The 14,562-nt window shown below is 41.7% G+C and overlaps 1 protein-coding gene across 3 annotated transcripts; it reads right to left on the reverse strand.

The window, feature by feature from the left end:
* Nucleotides 1-1,454: 1,454 nt before the first annotated feature.
* On the reverse strand, nucleotides 1,455-13,175 carry LOC120788325 (RNA-binding protein, mRNA-processing factor 2a). Of its 3 annotated transcripts, none has more exons than XM_040124066.1 (9): nucleotides 13,047-13,175; nucleotides 12,618-12,885; nucleotides 9,793-9,870; nucleotides 8,226-8,264; nucleotides 7,767-7,829; nucleotides 6,594-6,744; nucleotides 5,350-5,498; nucleotides 3,337-3,409; nucleotides 1,455-2,495 (listed from the first exon to the last, which is right to left on the reverse strand). In XM_040124066.1, the coding sequence occupies exons 1-8, from the start codon at nucleotides 13,100-13,102 to the stop codon at nucleotides 3,344-3,346; spliced, it is 870 nt and encodes a 289-aa protein (XP_039980000.1). In that variant the 5' UTR covers nucleotides 13,103-13,175; the 3' UTR covers nucleotides 1,455-2,495; nucleotides 3,337-3,343. The 3 variants fall into 3 exon arrangements, with proteins under 3 accessions (XP_039980000.1, XP_039979991.1, XP_039980009.1); XM_040124057.1 differs by having other exon boundaries at nucleotides 5,335-5,498; XM_040124075.1 differs by having other exon boundaries at nucleotides 5,335-5,498; nucleotides 12,618-13,140.
* Nucleotides 13,176-14,562: the final 1,387 nt, after the last annotated feature.

The raw sequence follows: 14,562 nt of genomic DNA on the forward strand, positions 1-14,562 counted from the left end.
CCCTAAAGGAAAATGTGGATCCTTGACCCCACTGCGCCACAGCAGCCTGGGAAGATGACAGTTGTAAAGACTTGAGGATAAATACACAAAAAAAAAACTGAACAACAGTTCCCAAATAATGTCAAACAGTCTCAGGGTTTATGTCTGCTGCTGCCTTGTGTCTGCACATGAAAAACAGCAGAGAAAAGGAAACGCTCTGTCCTCCAATTCGTAGCATCCCCATCTTCACACTATTGATTTCATGTCAATCCAAATATTCTGTGTGAAAGTGATGTTAAATCACCCGTTTGTCCATGAAGGGCAGACGGCGATACTTGAGAATTTTTCCTCTTCTACTGAACCGTCTGTCATTTGTTTGGGTTTTAACCCTCTACATATAAATGATCAGTTCTCTAAGTTAGACTTCTACTGCATCACTGGACGCTGACTAAGTCCCATGTAAGACTAATACGAAAAAGATGACCTTTGTCATTTTCATTATCGTCTGGATCAATTTACTGATTGTTTAAGTTTAGAAAATGTCCAAAAAGAGAAAATGTTCCGTTTCTCCGAGTTAATGGTAACATCTTTAAATATTTTGTTTTGTCTGAACAAAAATTAAAACCCCAATACACTGATATTATGATATTAACCAGAAAATCTGCCAATCCTCACATTTGAGAAACAGCAAATGTTTGACAGTTTTGCTCGATAGTTAACTTGATTAGCAAATTTGGTGACAATTAATTTGTCATGCCGCTACATTGTTTCTGCACCAGTCTCTTTTATTCTCAAATCTTTATTCTGTTTCGATGGTCAAAAAAAATTTGAAATACAAAAAAAAGACAAAACAAAAGAGAAAACAAACTCATTTCAACCGAAAGTACCAGGATATTAAAGTTTGAGCTTCAACGCTAATGCTTAGTTGACACTATGTAGTTTCAAGAAAGTATAAAAGGTTCCACGCGGATGAAGCTGTCAATGGGTATTGTATCAAATGTTGTCAAAGGCAACATTTGACGCAGCACCAATGCTACATGGACCCTACCTTAATTGGCACAAGATGGACACATGTTTACAGTCAACCACCAGCACAATTACCACTACAATGAGGCAGCTGGTCGTATTGAGAACAGTCACTTAAGAGTCCCTCAAGGAGCCGCCACGGTTGGTCGAGCAGAGCATCTAACCAGCTTATGGGGGCAGAGTGTGCAAGTAAGCTGCATGCATGATGCAAAAAGACGCTAATGCAACGGTGCTTACGGATGAAAAGCTGGCATGAAATATTGATGTCAACATCTGATGTCCACCAAGTTCAATTCTTAGAGTTAGCAATCAAGTGTCGGAGCATTTGTTCATTTTGATTGGCCGCTGAGTCGCTGCGTTCAAAAATGACAGATGCCTAACAGAGAAATGCATTCACTTCTTTTATTCATAAGATGGGAATATTTTTTTTTTTTTTTTTTTTTTTTTTTACATCTTATGCACAGCAGATACAAAGACAAACATGTTCTAAACCACAAACTAAATTCCTCCAATACTCTAATCCTGCTTCCCATTTGAAAATGCCCCCCGCCCCCAAAAAAAGCAACCCTTTACACATTTGTAGTCCAGTTTCACATTCTGAAAGATCGTTTTACACCAATCTCATTTTAGCAGAATGGCACCTGCCACGTTCAGAATACTTCAATTTTTTGACAGATACCCACTTCCCCTTTAAACAAATTGCACTTTTCTTCTTTAAAACTACTTCAACAGGATTATAGGTTCAAAAATTAACACCAAAAACACAAGAGACGACTAAACATCCAACTTATACAGGTTCATTATTTAGTTGCACAAAAATGCATAAATATACATTACGCAAAAAGTACAAAAATATTTGTACTTTCCTTTGCTCAAATAATGACAGACATTAATATCATCATAAAGGACTGGGATTGTCATAGAACGTAGGGATGCATTCACAAGGTCCATGCGAGATAAGCCATTTAAACAACAGCCTAACTTTCACAGGAGGTAAGACCAAGGTTCTACAGGAAAACAAAACATTTCGCTGTCTAGGCCAAGGTAAAGAGGCAAACACAAACACTAAGAAAATAAAGGATACACAGAACTCTGCGTTCTAAATTCATGCCAAGAAGACTTTAACATGCAATGACTCTTAACGCTTCTAAACCTCCCAGGAGCAGCGGTAACCCATGGAAGGACTAGCTTAATAACGGTAACTTCGATGCGTCAATTTCCCTCAGCAATTACGATCCATTGAGTTTGACTAGGCTTTGCATGAGGTTTTTTTTTGAAGTGCTAAGATGGTACCGCAATAGTTGCCAAGGATAAGCTCAGATTGTCGACGGCAAGATGGTTTCAACTCAGACTCCCCCCAGAGACAATCGGGAGGAGATATAAATACTGTTTATAATAATGCACATTTGTCCATTAAATAAACCTGATTAAATTAATGAAGAGCTTGGCAAACCTCACTTCAGCTGGACAAAGGTGTGGTTTCCAGAAGCCTGACGAAGATAGGGGGGAAAAAAAAACAAAAAAAAACAAAAAACAGTTAGTCCAAAAAGGTAAAAAAAAAAAAAGCAATCATTTTAAAACAAAAACAAAGAATTTAAAAAGTATAAGCCTGGTCTTATTCTATATTTTTCTTTTTTGTCAACAAATTCTATGAAATCACTAAAATCAATGATGCTTTAGCCTCAATGCTTTCTGACTTCCCCACTCCATCTGTGGCAGTCTGTTCAGTAGCTTCCTAAAAGAAAAAACAGCTGGGCACCGTTGTTTTTGAATTGTTGGGCACTATTTTCAGCGGCACATTAATACATATTTGATGCATTGGTTGAGCATTGACAGCAGTAAGCAGTGTAAGTGCAAGACTGACTAAAAATAAACTGCAGTGACTATGTTGGCAGTGATGGACATGTCACCCAGTGCAATGCTCACCGATGTATTTTTTTAATAGTTTTGGACAACAATGGAGGTCTGTAGCACAGAGGAATCAGCTTTATCAGAAAAAGCTATATTGAGCTGTATTAGAAATTGTAGAATATCACCATCCTAGAAAGGATAAATCTGCTGATATTCCGTTGGTTTTGATCTTTTCCATGGGAAACGTTTACAATGAGAAAGATAAAGAATATCGCCAGCCTTATTGTTAAACACCACATCAATTATTGTCATCATTCTGTTAATTTTCATTTATGTTGACACATTTTTCAGTTTTCAGTTAAACATTGTGTTGGTGTCATTATGCAAGTTTGAATTTGCATGGCATCAGGTTAGCAGTTAGAGGATGGTGGGTGGGGGTTGGCAAATCTAAAAAACACTGTTGGACCAAAGGTTACTCACTAAATATCTAACAAAACTGCCGGGATTTCCATCCAGGCTGGGAAGTCTCAGAGGGAGTAGGGTACCAGCGCATCTAAAGAAACACAAACATAGTCATGTACACCAGACCACAACCAGGCTTTCCGTGCTTTAATCCCCAGGTCTGTAGATTTCATCCATCCAACATTACTTTGACAAGCAGGTTTAGGATGACTGTCCCTTTAAGCCCTGGTCACTGAAGCCATGGGAATGTGGGTCACGTAGCAGCTCATTGAGGACAATAGTCCTCCAGTAATTAACGGGCATGGAAATGCGGAGAGTTTAAACTCCTTGTGCTAAAAATTTCCACTAGGTAAGAGCTGGTATGCCTGTACCTTTCAGTACCTGTGACTAAACCCTGTGGCCAAAGTGAGGCCTCTCTTTTCTACACACTTAATAAAAACAGGGCGGAGAGGACACAACTGCACAGCCATACATCTTAATATACTCAGGAGGTTAACAGTTGTTTAGAGACATTTGGAGACTCGTGATGTAATGTAACACTGCTGTGTCACACAGTCAAACTAACAAGGCCTAGAGTAAGTGGGAAGAGAACTCAGGGCATTTTAGGGACCTTTCATCAGATTGCAATTAAAAAGGATTTTCCCCCCTTTGTGTGGCTACACTTTCAGCTTATGTTCCAACAGGAGCGAGGACAGTAAGTTGGCACCTCCAGAGAAGGCCATCAGGACTGACAGTTTCCCCAGGCAAATACCTTACATTCCTCTGCTTCTGGTGCCCGACAAAATGGACTATGTCATAGCTGCCTACTTTGCAGGGTAGCGCTCCCCTGTGCTCTTACATGGCAGGAGGAAGTTAGCTAACAATGAACTTTAAATGACCCAACATGAGAAATATTTTCCATCGCTATTGTTACCTAAAGCCCTGCCCAGTGCCTTGTAGTTGGCTGCACAATCGCTGTAGCATTTAGACTCCTATTAGCTTAAAATATAAACACTTTTGTACATCCGTTTCTCCCCCATTTTGTTAATGATCAATTTTCAGCAAACACGATGGAACCTGTGTGTTTAAAATGAACATCTGCAAACCAAATCCAAAAATGAAATGTTTTCACTTGAAAAAAAAAAAACACACTTAAAATGTTAAAGCAAGTGATCATTACCACTTAAATTGCAGCTACAGTCTAAATTCAAACCTAGCAACAAGTCTTTGGATCAAACTTCATCTTCTGGCTCAGATTTGTATTTTTCTGAAATGATTTCTACCTCTTGAGTTCATAATGTGGACCAAAACATGGGCATTTTTAAATCAGTAAGAACACCTTTTATCCCCCAGCACACTGACGGGACAGTGATGCACAGAGTTTCATTTAAAAAGGAGAAAGTTACACCTCCGATGTCTGAGACCCACCCGCAAAAAGGAAGCCATGAGCCGAAAACAGCCAGATGACAACCACAGAGGGGGATTTAAGGTAAGTGCATGGTAGTGTAAGGTCACGCTACATCAAGGATTGTACACATCACTTCCACGGACGGCAGATCAGAAGTCAGGACATTTCCCCCTTCAAAAGGACAAATACTCATTACAATATAACTCATGGTTTTAACTTAAACTCAACTCCCTGTTTCATGAGATTAAGGCTGGACACAAGTTGTGCAGCCAACAGCAATTTACAGATTTGATCTCTTGATTGGCTTCAGCAACACAAGTGTTTTCTGCTGTTGTTGTAATACTTCAGAGGACCACTGGGATTGTTTTCGAGAATACGAACCTCTGCATTTAACAGTACACCATAGTATCAAATTTTGAATTGCAGTGGTGCACGCTTAATTATCTAAATTTGGTTACATTTTAGGCTTACACCCCCCACCCCGCCCCCAACATCTTTGTAGCTGTGTTGGACAAATTGAGCAAAAATTACAAAAAAGGAAAAAGGTGAAGTGTGTTGTAAGAAGAGAATATGTACTACAGGATACTTTAAAAAATAAAATAAAATTAGAAGATAAGAGAAACACACACCGGTTGGTCCCTCACCTGGGCGTGGAGGGCTGCAGCAGCGGCAGCGGCCGCCGGGTAAGTGAAAGCTGCGTGAGGGAGACCTGGGGTCAGCTCCGTGGTGTAAAGGGGGTAAGGAGTCCAGGCATCTGGCGATGCTGGGATCAGTGCTGCCCCTGTCAGATCATCTGGGGAAGTACAGGGCGGGAGGAAAAAATGCTGACTGACCTACCCTTGAACATACAGGCTTGCATCATGTAAGCAATAAGTATAGATGCTAAAAAAATTTAAAAAAAGGAAATGTAGAATCAAAACATGGTACAAAAAGAAGTTTTGTAACTGCTTTGTGTCATAATGTGGCTTTTAGGTTTACTGCTGACTAGCGATGAATCTTATTGTAGTAATAGCCTGTACTGTCACTAAATAGAATATAAGTATAATATTCCTTTTACAAGCCTAATGGCGCAGTCAGACCAGATTTCCCCTCCTATTAATTTCTAAGTGGAACGGACACGTTCGCTTCTGGTTGAAAACTGACCCGCCTCTTTCCCCGTTGCACAGAGTTCAACCTGACTGAACTTAAAACACGCGAAACTGCGAGGTTCTCCAACGTCCAATCGGTTTGGCAGCAGGCGGGAACAGACCTCAATCTGAAAATATACATTCAATACTTGTTTTTTTAAGCACATGGTGAGATACAAGCAGCGGAGGATGCAGTTTCGCTGCAGTGAGGGCATTGACATTGATGGAGGTCAATGACAGTAAAATATCTGATAAAATCCTATGTAATCTACAATTTGGTGAACAGCTATTTTTAGCCTACTACAGCCTACAGTTTATGTCTACAACCCTACCCCCACGCCCGGTTCCTGTCCCTCCCGGTTTTTAGCAGCACCACGCGAGTGAATTTCATCAGGCGAAATCTGGTCTGAATGAAGCTTAACACTGTTGTCGTCAACCACCTGTCCAGATCTAATGAATCAAGCAGGTGTTTAGGCAAAGAGAGCAGAGACACGACCGCTGACTAAACCCTGTGAGAGTGGAATTTCCTAGCTGGACAGAAGCAAAGCGGCTGCCTTAAGAGTCGAGATGACACATGCATGTGGAGGTGAGTTAGTCCTTAATTTGTTAGATACTGTTTTTACCCCCTGCCCATTTGTCTTTGATACCATAACATCCTACGATAGATTTTAGAAAAACGGGTAACAAGGGCAATCGAGTACTGGCATTGCCAAGGTGAGAGTGGATGAAAGAGCCTAGAGTGGTGCAGCCGTACAACTTACATGGGTCCCGTGCAATGAAGTGTGCTCCTAGAGCAGGGTGGATATTTGTGGGGTTCGGTGTGGCCATCAGCTTACTCTTTGCCATCTTCGTGTTGGCTTTAGCAAACTCTAAGCGCAGGGTCTGGGGACTTTCGGGGTCAAAACGGATACCCTGGGGGAGAGACGGAGGAAGGGAGGAGGGGGACATAGTATAGTAAGGGAGGTGGGCTGAGTTTGAGGGGGCTGTAACTCAGTGGTCTCTCATGGCCTCCTTTCCTAGAGCCATGTTTCAATACTCAGGATGTATCCTTCAAGCTTCCCTTTAGCTAACCACTGTTCTGTTCTCCTTTGGGATGTTAAAACACACCCTTTCCACCTGCCTGCTTTCACTGAACTAAAAAAAGAAGGGGGAAAAAAAAGGGGGGCAGACTGAAGGATACACTGAAATATTTCAACATGCTTGCATCTCGTTTTCCTCATGACGAAATCGAGAGCACAGGCGACTGGAGGAGGAGTTCACCCCCGCCACACGAGCCAGGAGGAGAGGGAGACGAGGAAAAGGGCCGATGGTGAGACTTTGAGTAATTTCTTTTGGGTGGTAATAACCCTGCTTGTGTTCTTGTGCCCTAAGCGTTGTGCCCACATGCAGGTGAGTAGTAATTTGGTGTATGTGTGTGTCTGTGTGTGTGTGTGTGAGAGACTGCTGGTGTGTCTAAGAGGTGATGCTCGTAAGGAAGGCTAGGCTATGAGAGAGAAGTGTTAGATACTGCCAACGTGGGCTACTGGGTGACAAAAATAAGAGGTTACACTACTGATGATGTGTCCAATAACACTACGCATGTGGCTATAGAACGAGTATTACAGTAAAGCAGTGAAAGCTATACCAGACTAACAAGGATGTGTATCAAGGTCAAAGTAAACTACCGTAAGGCTACGGGATTCTGGCCTCTTTCCAAAAATGGCCCTGCCATTGAATTATAAAAAGACAAAATGGGTTGGCTTTGAGAATTTTTTTTTTTTTTTTTTTTTTAATAAATGGGAGAAAATAATTTTTTAAACTCTGGTTTAAGCAAAAGGTTAGAACAGATCTAATAAATACAAAGCAACATTTAAAGAGGATTTTAAAATGGGGGGAAATCAAACAGCGACTGGCTCAGAGAGGACATATAGCAATAAAAACAAGGCAATGCTTACATTTAGTGCATTTTTTGCAGCTTCAGCTCCAGACCGACTGTCAAAGGTAACAAACCCGACAGGCTGGAAGACAAAAGGGAAGAAACAAACTGACACAACGGATCCAGCTGGACGGCCATTATAACACCAAAGAACATGCATTTTGGAAATTTTTGATTTTTTTTTGGAGTTAAATAAAGCAAAACATTTCCAACAAATGTAACTTTCAATGATCTGACCAATTATTTTATCCTCATGGTTAAAAATAAGAAAATGAAGACCACTGAAGAATAAATATTTTAATATTTGATTGCAATTCATGTGACAATCAAGTCAACAAGAATGGGAACAATCCATCCTTTTCTGTATTAAGCTAATGAAGAGGTTACAAAAAAAAAAAAAAGAACACTGCCTGGCCATTTGTTTAGTACTTTAGTGCAATATCAAAGCAGTTCCTTACACTGATGGAAGAAATCTCACCTGTTTTGAAGTTAACTTAATCAGTGACCCTTCATAACCCTGTGGGGAAGAAAGATAGCCAATTACCCACCCTGGAGTCACATGCAGGAAGTCAGGCATGAACGCCTTCTCGCTATATGAAGAGAAACCTGCTTGTGTGCACCTTCGGTTTCAGTTCGACACCAGGACATCACGGATCCTTCTGTGACAGCGTTGCACTTGCATTTAGTGAAATATTTGAAGTTAAATAAAGCGGAACAAATGAAGCTTTCACCGATATGAATGTAGATTATTTTTATCCTCAAAGCTAAAAATAAGAAAAATGAAGACCATGTTTAGTGTAAATGCACATGTTATCAGATACGTGAGGGTTCTCTCTTTTGCACTACTTGAAGCATAGATTAAGCATGACTTCCAAATAAAGCCACTGGTTTAAACCAAGTCAAAAACAGCACAAGCGTTGGTTAAAGAATGATCAAATTCCTGAGAAATGAAGGGGAATTTTGCCTGACCAGAGTATTGATAGATGGGATCTCGTCTGATCCTGATTTACAGCCATGGAAAATTTAACAACTTTCACTGGCTGTGATAAATCCGTAGCAACTATCCAAACCAGATTTAGCTTCAGTATTTTAGAGTAGAAAAACACAAGAGCTAGAATACAGTCAATATTAAAAAGGTTTCTCTTAAAAAGATTTTGTAAAAAGGAAAAAGAAAAAAAAAGGTTTTAGTTTGGATCAAACCTGAATGTAAACCTTGAATGAATCAGATTTAACCCAGTTTGAACAAACTGGGCCGTGTTTGCACACAGTAGAAGCAGAGGGCAAAAAGTAAAGCAGTGTTACAGTGACTTAAGAAAACAAAACATTTAAATGGTTTCACAATGTCTCAATGTTACGAGGGGGAAATAAAAATTTCCCTACACGGTGGGTGAGCTGGGTCACGGAGAGGGTTGGTTGGCCAATCGCGAGGGCTACTCATTTACACATTCCACAAGATCATCCATGTGCGCGGGATACCACTTCCAATTTGGTTAGTTAGGACACGGGTGGGAGGGGTGTTTATGGAACTGGAATCCAGTCAAAAAAAAAAAAAAAAAAAAAAAAGCAATGGATGAACAATGCTGTGGCCTAATTTCCATATATGCAAATATTTGGACCTCCATTAACAAGGGGACCGTTTGATTTCAGCAATGTACAAGAAAGGAGCACTGAGACTTCCCACTGTATCAGCTGAAGCACCAAATGCTACAGGCATGAAAAGTGGTTTAAAAAGGGGTGGCTGCACACTGGATCGCAGATGCTTCCTCGATACTTTAAGAAAATGTTTAAAAAAAAAAAAAAAAAGGTCATCCTCTGAGTGCAGATAATCCTTTTAAAACACTTTCCACAACTCTTTTCCAGCACCTGGCACTCAGCAGATACCTTTGCTTTGTTTTTAAGAAGGGTGAGAGGTCTATTTCATTTATATACCCAAAAAAAAAAAAAAAAAAAAAAAAAAAATTAGCCTCACGTGGCTTTAGTCTGTACATCACACAACACCCTCTTTCCTTAGACTCTCCTTAGAAATATGTCATGTTGTAACTTACCTTAAAAGGTCTGAAGAGAAGGTAAAGTTCCCGTGGTTTGATATCTACTGGTAAGCCACTGACAAACAGTGTTCGTACCTGCAAACGAAAACAAAGAGCAAAACTGCATTTGGTCATTTGGAAGTGACCATCTAATATTCAGTGTGTTTAGATGATGTCTCGTCTTCTATTCTCTAGAAAAAGCCCCATATAGGATATGAACTGCACAAGCTGCACAAAAATATATATATGCGTATTTCTTTTTCCTGGAAAATGAGAAAAGGTAATAAACGGCAAACATCTGTTTATTCTGAAACTTTTAGATAAAATGGCTCGAGTAGGAGATATGACTCGAGCTGCGCCATTAAGAAGGTTTTCCCAAACCTTTTCTTGACTGTGATGAAGGCCTAAAGCTGGGACGCGTCACTGTTACAACTGTCGCTGGAGTTTTGATCCCTGAAGCCAACCTTTTCGGCTTGTGACTCCTTAAAACACGAAGCCTTGTCTTCCTGTCCCCTCCATTTGCACATGTTTACAGGTTGTGCGTAGTTCAACCAAAGAGTGATTATTATACTACTTGAATACTTTTTGGAGGCCAGAAAGGGGTAAAATTATTCAGTAATGAGTAGAGATTTGACGAAAGCCTGAAAAAATAAACTTAATTCTGCATAGTTGGAAATTTCTTTTTTTTTTCCTGGTTTGCCAGCCTTTAAGCTATCATGACCCCTTGGACAGGTCGCGACCCCCATGTCGGGAACGACTGCTATAAGCCTTTGTCAAAGCCCACAACAGATGACAGCTTGATAAAAAAGTGATTTGAAAAGAATCCGCCTTATGATTTAATATTTGTCATTAGCAGAATTGAGCAGTCGTCCATGAGTGAAGCCTGTGATTACAAACAGTAAATTTGACACATCCTCCAGCATTTCACGAGCTAAATGATGAACATTGGATGGTCCTCAGTCTGCTGGGGCTCCCTGGATCCCGTTCAAGGACCCCTGGACTCGCCCTCACCAGACATTGAAAACCGATGCTGTGTACAGTCCGGTGTGGCCGGGGAAATAAACAGTGCGGTGCGAGGCCCATTAGTTCCCAGCCGGTGGGGAGGCCCACAGTACAATGGGGCTGCCAGAGGAACAGCACTGGACAACAGTGCACAGCATGACACCATTTCCTTCCTCTGACCCGCGGCCCCAACCCTGCCAGCCCTCCAGCATTTTTCAGGTGCAGCACAGCAGCCCTTCTCAGCCCTTTACAAGTCAGCACATACAGCAATTGAAGGCAAGCGCAGCTGGAAACCAACTCAATGTAGACGTTTTAATCTGTCCGCCTGCTTCTCATTGATTGAGCGGCTCCATGTGAACCCGAAGCTGTGGTGACGCTCATGCGCTCTGTGGTTTTTAATACAATCCGAGATGCATCAGTTACATATTTAGGTGAATCATCAAGACACAGCATCTTGATGATTTAACAGGCCTCGAAATGGACTTGGGAGGATTTTTTTTTTTTTTTTGGTTTCCTAAAAACATTTTCTGGCCTATTTTGCTTGATTTTTGATATTAATTACAAGGAGGGGGGGAAAAAAATACATAACCAAATTGGACTTAAAAAAAAAGAAAAAGTCAAGTGGCTGTATGAGGCTTTGTTACAGGATAATGGGAACAAAGGAGGACCAACAAAAGGCCCAGCACTCCCCTCGGTGTCTCTCCATAAGGAGTCATTAAAGAGGAAATATAGCTGGCCACACAGAAATGAAGTGTGGCAGCTGTAAAAAGTCGACATGGGTCATTTTGGAGTTCATTAAGTTGATTTTTTCAAATGGTTTTACTACTCTTCTGATTTCCTCCCATACATTTAGATCCAAAAGATCGCCAACGAGAATCACCAGTCGTGCCAATTTATGATGTCAGGCTCGGGTTTCATGACGACCCGGAGCCCTTTCAGATCAGAAGTGGGGATACCGAGTTGAACCCGCAGCAGGTTGCGTGACGCGTCTTTTTTATTTTTATTTTTGTTTGGTTGGTTGGTTCCCCGGACGCAAACAAACGCAGGCGATGTCACGGCAGCGAACTGTGGACGCGTAGGAAAACAGGGACCTAAATTTCAATTGAAGAAAAAAAAATCAGAAGCTATGACAATAAAAAATTTTATGACTTCCCCCACTCCACCCCTTTCCAGTTCTCTTATTTAAGACGTGTTTTAAGGGAAAAAAAATAAAAATTTTTTTGGATGAGATATGTTGGCCTTTTTTTTTTTTTTAAATAAACATATCCCCATGACCCCTGTTAGCAGTACAGGTCATACACAAACAAACCAAACGTTGGCTTCATCTTCAATGAAATAATATATATATATATTTTTTAAAATAGATTGAGTCACATTTGTGGCCGTTGTATCTAAATGACATGCACCTGGGGGATACTAGTTTTCAGCCGAGAGACGAGGCGTCACCGCGGAGTTCGGGAACAGAGAAACACGCGTTGAAAATGAAACGCCGAGGATTTATTGCCTGGTGTGATGTGCGAGCTCCCGAGTCCCCACAGGGGATGCAGGACCAACCCGCGTTTCCCCTTTTACTCTGCGCCTTCCTCGCAGTTTCCTTTAAAAAGAAAAAAGGAAAAGAAAAAAAAAAAAAACTGCTCCAGGGCCACGGCGTGGGGCGAAAAAGCCAGAAATAAGACAATGGAGTCAACACGCAACTTGCAAACGAAACGTAGAAAAGCCGAAGTTTGCGGCCTTGAACACAGTTTTTTTTTTTTTCCTTTCTTCTTTTTTTCCCTCGGACTGTCAGTGAACGCGGAGGCGACCGGGCGCAGGCGACTAAATTAAACTCCGGCCAAACTCACCTCCTCTTCGATGGAGACGTTGTTGTTGGGCTCTGCGTCGGTTTTGAGACTCATGTTGACGGTCGCTTCAGCTGCTGCCGCCGCCGCCGCCGCCGCTGCACAGAGTATCAGGTTTTTCCTCGCCGAGTGGTATTTCCCCCAAGTGCGTCCGAGGCTGCCGCGAGAGTCCGGGTGGCGCTTGAACTTGAGCAGGGAAGATGTGCCGAGGTGAGGTCGTGCGGACGCGGACGGCGAGGTGCCCGAGGGTAGTCTGGTAGCAGGAGTAGTACTGCGAGAGAGAATCATTCATAAAAGGGAGGGAAAGGGAAGAAAAGAAATACAGATACGCGCTAAACTAAAGGTGAGAGGGTGGATTTGTGCTCCGTGTGTGAGGGTGAGAGATGGGGGGGAAAGAAGTGCGCGTAAAAAACCGAAAGCCTCTGCGCTCACATCAATGCCCTCAGCTGTGGGACTGTGCGGAGGAAGAACAAGTAAACTTTTCTCATTGGAGCGCGTCTCTCTCTCCTCCTGTCCGTGAGTGAGTGAGTGAGTGAGCCCCCCCCCCTCCGCACCTCCTCCTCCTCCTCCTCCTCCTCCTCCTCCCCCCTCCGCACCTCCTCCTCCTCCTCCTCCTCCTCCTCCTGCTTTTCAATTAGGTCATCAATTATGTTGGAGTCCGTTGTGAGCCGTAATCAAGCTGCAGATCCGCCTCAGCTGTTGCAGGAAAAAAAACCCGGCCTCGCTGCCGCTACATCACCGGTTCTGCGGGACCCGCGAGAGCCAATGGGGATCGTGGCCCCTAAAAGAAGCGAAGTACCCCGGCCCTACCGAGGCGTGCAATTAGCAGTCATTTTCTCCACTGGTATCTGATCAGAGACCATTTCTGTCATACTTTTGTCCTAATGCTTAAATATGTGCGACTTAATTTTTTATTTGTTCCTGTTCATTTAATTTAGAATTTTTAACTTTATGTCTTTTATTTTACCCACAAAATTCAAGGTGCTTTAAAGGGCTATTTCGCGGATTATTATAATCGAGTACTTTACTCAAGTATTGTACTTAAGTACAGTTCTGACCTACCAGTATTCCAATTTTATGCCAACTTGTACTTCTACTTAACTACATTTAAGAGGAATATATTGCACGTCTTGCTCCACTACAATTATCAGACTTCTGTAGTTATTGTACAGATGAAGATTTTAAAAACCCATTATGAGCTTTTAAAATATAAGGCATTGTTATAGAGTAAATTAAGCCACACACACACACACACACACACACACACACACACACACACACACACACACACCTAGAAATGGAGATCACATCATTTGGTACCGCACAAATTTCCCATGTATTACATTGGAGTGTCCCATAAGAAAATCAAAGCATGATCATCGAACTGACTAAAAAAAAAAAAAAAAACTGTACAGTCTAAATACAAAACACCTTATTGCAAAAAATAAAAACAAGAAAAGCTGCAACGAGCATATAGTTATGAATATATTTGATGTGATAGTGATTTGATGTGCATTCGGTTAATGGATCAAGAAATGAACTGACAGGCCTTCTTTACGGAGATATAATGAAATCCTTATTGGTGCCACTACATATATAACCCAATACATTAATAATAATAATAATAATAATGGTTATTATTATTATTATAACAATGATGATAAATGCCTTTGTGTGTTTCACTGACTTGGATCCAGGTTGACGTAAGAGTGGCGAGGGTGGGGTAATGGCCTGTGTCTTGCATTGAGGCTCGGCCCTGGACGTGAGCCCAGCATGCAGTGTGTTTCCTCACAACAAGGCAGCTCTCTAAGGCCAGACAGTTTCCTGACTTTGTATAGGAACACAATCAGGGCCTGCAGGGGTGAGGAGGGGGAGGCTGCCGAGTGGACGGACGTGTTCTCCCTGTGCGTCTCAGTGATTTGATCTAAAAATAGCCACGCTCCACCGT

This window comes from Xiphias gladius, chromosome 1 (assembly GCF_016859285.1).
Source record: "Xiphias gladius isolate SHS-SW01 ecotype Sanya breed wild chromosome 1, ASM1685928v1, whole genome shotgun sequence".
NCBI lineage: Eukaryota > Metazoa > Chordata > Actinopteri > Istiophoriformes > Xiphiidae > Xiphias > Xiphias gladius.